At 48.4% G+C, this 4,879-nt stretch overlaps 1 protein-coding gene across 1 annotated transcript; it reads right to left on the bottom strand.

The window, feature by feature from the left end:
- Positions 1–1,434: 1,434 nt before the first annotated feature.
- On the bottom strand, positions 1,435–2,609 carry LOC148025032 (chlorophyll a-b binding protein type 1 member F3, chloroplastic-like). Its single transcript, XM_087694729.1, has 2 exons — positions 2,368–2,609; positions 1,435–2,188 (listed from the first exon to the last, which is right to left on the bottom strand). The coding sequence occupies exons 1-2, from the start codon at positions 2,505–2,507 to the stop codon at positions 1,537–1,539; spliced, it is 792 nt and encodes a 263-aa protein (XP_087550855.1). The 5' UTR covers positions 2,508–2,609; the 3' UTR covers positions 1,435–1,536.
- Positions 2,610–4,879: the final 2,270 nt, after the last annotated feature.

The raw sequence follows: 4,879 nt of genomic DNA, 5'->3' as shown, positions 1-4,879 counted from the left end.
ACTCACTACTTGTTATTAACTTTCATGCTCGATTGCCTTCACCTCAATTTTCAATCGAGCAATATGCAATCCTGGGATGGCTCTAATACCATGAAAATAGACAAGAGGGAAGAGAAGTGAAAAAACCAAGAGTACATGCACAGAACAATGGTGCATACTTGAGCACACATAAAGATGGAGCCAAAATCCTCCTCTTCTTTCTCCTTCTTCCACACAAAAGAAATATTGGTATCCACACATAAAGATGACCTAGTAAAGGAAGTTTTCCTCCTATGGTGGCATGGATCAAGAGGGTCTCTAGTCATGCTAATGATAAACCCTTTCCACAAGATTGGCTGGAATATTTAAGGATGGGGCATTTAACTTTGATGGAGAGACTATTTGAAGATCTAAGAACATCCGAGGTGGATAGTGGAGTACATGAGTAGTCGAGAAAGTCTTGTGAAACATAAACAAGATAGAGAACACAACTGCCCTTATATTGTGGGGGGGGGGGGGGGCAAATGGATAGTAGAGTACATGTACGGTCGATAAGTCTTGTGAAGCGTACTCATTCTCTCCTTGGCGATATCTATGAACCCATGTTGCCTAAGACCTGGGCTGGATTGTAGTTGTCATCGGCATCTCCGGTTGATAAAACCTTAGATACATTCTGGCTTTGAGATTGAAAAGTCATAGCCAAGCTGCAATCGCAGGATGTGAGAAACTTACCACGAGGCGTTGAAAGCTATTGACATTCTGAGGGAGGTTAAACATTTGCGAAGTTCATGTTTGATGGAGATCAAAGGACACATTCGGTACATGCACGCTTGAGGCGGATGGAAAGACTGTTTGAAGATCAAACAGTACCATTATTGACTACTCGCACCTTAAGAGCATAGCTGAGAGCGAAGGCCTCATTGCTACGAAAGGAGTTTGGCTCACTGTCCACCATCACTATTTACACCCCGGCAGCAAAGCTGATAGGGAATGCCTCATTCCTATCAAAGAAGTTTCGCTCACACGGTCCACCTTTCCGAAGCGCCACCACTTGCACACTCAGGCAAACAGCCTACCACCGACCTTAGAAATCATTTCACATGAGGATTAGCGCAATAAAACAAACCTAGATCGGCTTTGCGTGCTTACATTACACACGCACATTCGTTGTATGGAGAGAAACGCAAGGGGGTTTTAAGAATCAGACGTAAACAGAGGCAAGAAAGAGATGTCGCAACTGCAAGGACAGGGCAAGAAATCGTTTGTAGAACAGATGGGCACAGGGAGCAGCTCTGATACCCTATCTGTTACTTTATGAACGTTGGAGATCGGAAGCAAGGGGCGCCGAGATTGTACAAGAACATGCCACCAGCTGGAAATGGCAGCGTGGCCACTGGCAGCCCATTAGAGAGCCCAGGTGCGAGCCGTTCGAAAGAAGAAAAAAACGACACATGGTTGGAGAAAGTTTGATTGCCGGCAGGTTGGTTCAATTAATATTTACTTATGGTACAATAAGCGGCGGAGTAGCGCGCCTACGCATGCAAACAGAGATACAGCCTACTTCCCGGGCACGAAGTTGGTGGCGTAGGCCCAGGCGTTGTTGACGGTGGGGTCGGCGAGGTGGTCGGAGAGGTTCTCGATGGGGCCCTTCCCGGTCACGATGGCCTGCACGAAGAAGCCGAACATGGAGAACATGGCCAGCCGCCCGTTCTTCAGCTCCTTCACCTTCAGCTCTGCGAAGGCCTCGGGATCATCGGCCAGGCCCAGCGGGTCGAACTGGCCGCCCGGGTAGATCGGGTCGCTCACCTCGCCCAGGGGCCCTCCCGCCACCCGGTAGCCCTCCACGGCGCCCATCAGGATGACCTGGCAGGCCCAGATGGCCAGGATGGATTGGGCGTGGACGAGGCTGGGGTTGCCCAGGTAGTCCAGGCCGCCCTCCGAGAAGATCTGGGCCCCGGCCTTAAACCACACGGCCTCCCCGAACTTGACGCCGTTCTTGGCCAGCAGCTCCGGAGTGACGCAGCCCAGCGCGCCCAGCATCGCCCACCGCGCGTGGATCACCTCCAGCTCCCTGTTCTTGGCGAACGTCTCCGGGTCCGCCGATAGCCCCGCAGTGTCCCACCCGTAGTCTCCCGGGAACTCTCCCGTCAAGTAGGACGGCGGGCTGCCGGAGAGTGGCCCCAGGTACAGAGGGCGATCGGGGCCGTACCTGCATTTTCATGCGAGCAAGATTAATATCTCGATCAGATCCGTGAATATGGACGGTCAGGACTACGCCGATATCTGAAGACGAGCTAGTACGAAATAATTACCGCCGCTATGTCGTTAACAGTCAGCAAGCTAATAACTGCTCATGAATATAGCAGTACTTAAGAATGAATGGCATACCAGATGCTGCCGCTGCTGCCCTTCTTCATTTGCACGCGCGCCTCTCCCAGGCCTCCCTGCACCTTGCCCGCCAGCGCATTGTAGCCGCTGAGAATGGCGGAGGAAGAGGAGAGAGCAGCAGCAGCAGTAGCGGCCGCCATGCTTGCTGTGATAAGCGGCTAGAGCTGGGCGCCTACGCGCTGAGCTATTATCTGACGATTAATTCGAGGGGTGGGAGGGATCGGAATAGTATATTTGGTGCAATCCGCCCGCCCATCCTTTAAATACTCGTGCGCGCGGTGAGTCTATGTGGCAAACCAAGATCCCCACGGCCAATCGCCTGCGCCCAGCTTGGATAGCCGCTGGAATGTTTGATGTCTCACGTGGCCCCGTCTCGCGGCCGTGTGCCGGGCCTCTTGGTGGCTGTCGATCGACATGCGCCTTCGCTTGCCCAATGGGATTTCTCGCCTCTCATCCGTTCGTTCCCAAATATGATAATAACATTTTCATTGTTCCTCTTTTCAATCTCTCCGCTTTGTTTTCTTTTTTTTTTTCATCCATGATCCATCCATCATCCGCTCCTCCTAGGAAGCGAGCACTTGCTTAAGGGTGGTTACACACCGCCATTGCCTGCCCAATTTGTGGGCACAGGAAAAGTTGACTTGGGCGGTCACTTGTCCGTCATCTGCTTACACACTGGGCAGTGGACACTTTTCGTTTTCAATGTGTCCGTCCATCTTCCGTCCACAATCATTTACACACCGGTCATCACCTACCACCGGACACTTTTTGAATCGCATGCGAATGAAGGGACGCTACGGATGTTGATCATCATTCTCATAATAATTATTTTTAGAATACTTGATTAAACACTTTAAACCGACTAATAAACATTTAAAACAAGTCACCAATAAAACTAAAAGCATGAATCTGAAGTTTTTCCTACCAAAGAACTCCAAGATTATGACCTTATTGCATCGTTGCTTTCTGCGCCAATATATTTGTTTCTATGGTAACTACTATTCATGCTTTTGGAAGCTCATTCACTTCCAAGAGAGCAGGGGAGTTGAACCCCTTCGCCATGTTGTTGAGGCATGGCTCTACCGAGCTCTTTGCGGAAAGGTGGAAAGAGGGAAAAATTTTTAGCACACCACCCCTCTTTCCACCTTTCCACCTGTGCTGCAGATGCAAGGATGACTGAAAACATTAAAAAACCATGCAAAGATGGCTGAAAATTACTTACTTGGATGTGATTGTGCTTAACAGTATGGGTTGAGTTCTTCAAGATGCCCCCCCAAGATGGATTGCCTCTTGTGTTGGCTCCGCTGCTTGAGTTCTTTGTATTGCTTGTGTGGTACCTGTGTTAGTTAGCATAGCAACCTCTGCTAATCCATTCCTCAAACTATTTTGCTGGTCCATGTCTTGATGAGCCGCATTACTTTCTCTATCAAGTTCTGCTGTCGCTTCATGTATCCATGCATCATCAAAACCATCTCCATGCACAATGCATATATTATGTAGAACAATGCATGCTGCCACCATCTTTGGGTCATTTTGTAAAAGCATGTCACATCTCTTTAACAATATACGAAATCGTGCTTTAAGGATTCCAAATGCCCTTTCAACTGGCATACGAGTACTTGATTGTATGTAATTCCAATAATAACGTTCCGGAGATAGCCCATCCTTACTACCCTTGAAAGGAGGAATCATCCAAAAGTGTGCAAGATAACCACAATCGCCTAGTAGACAATATTGTCCCAGAGCTTTGTTTGTGCATCGTTTTCCTAGGTCTGAAAGTTGAAAAACATTCCAATCGTGCATAGAACCTGCCCAACCAACATCATAGTCCCAAACAACACAATTGGCTGCCACGCTTATCTGTAGAATAATAGAGTGAAAGCCCTTCCTATTAAAATAATATTCGTGGTTCTCCCTTGGGCCAATGATGGGTATATGACTACCATCTACTGCACCAATAACATACGGTATGCCTCGAAGGGCTTGAAATGCACCAGCATATTTTTGCATTTGTTGTGGGGAAGGCCACTTTACATACATACTATGCAATCCAGAAGCACCCAGTGCATCGCAAAAGTCCAAAACAGCCAGCTGTGTAAACGAAGTTGAGACTCCGTACAAATCGGCTATTAGTCCCAAACTTAAGCCGCTCGCCAAGCGATACAGAGCCACACATACCCGCTTCTCCACAGGTACTGCCCTTCTATAGTTCGTATTCTTGCATCGCATTTGTGGTGCTAATTTTGCGATGAGATATTCAAATGTACTCCTGCTAACTTGTAACCTGCTTTTAAACATTCGGTTTGTATAACTCCCCAGAAGCCCCTGCTCCATAAAAGTTTGTGGTCTTGGATAGGCCCAACATGACCGTCGATCGTGCCTTCGCTGACCTATCCTGGCTCGACGTGCAACGTAACCTCGAGCCATGCACTCCATCAAAGTATGCAATAGCATGTTGTCATCATTCCCGTCATCCAAATCACTCAACAATAGTTGAAACATTGCTATGACA

Source organism: Lygodium microphyllum, chromosome 15 (genome assembly GCF_053477565.2).
Source record: "Lygodium microphyllum isolate KBCC chromosome 15, Lygodium_microphyllum_v1.1.10, whole genome shotgun sequence".
Taxonomy (NCBI): domain Eukaryota; kingdom Viridiplantae; phylum Streptophyta; class Polypodiopsida; order Schizaeales; family Lygodiaceae; genus Lygodium; species Lygodium microphyllum.
This window is presented reverse-complemented; position numbering and strand designations above follow the sequence as displayed.

Excerpts from the sequence above, each read along its gene's own strand:
- LOC148025032 (XM_087694729.1), bottom strand. The coding sequence starts at position 2,507 with ATGGCGGCCGCTACTGCTGCTGCTGCTCTCTCCTCTTCCTCCGCCATT. Across the intron at positions 2,189-2,367 it reads GGCAGCAGCGGCAGCATCTG|GTACGGCCCCGATCGCCCTC; the intron begins GTATGCCATTCA and ends ATGAAAATGCAG.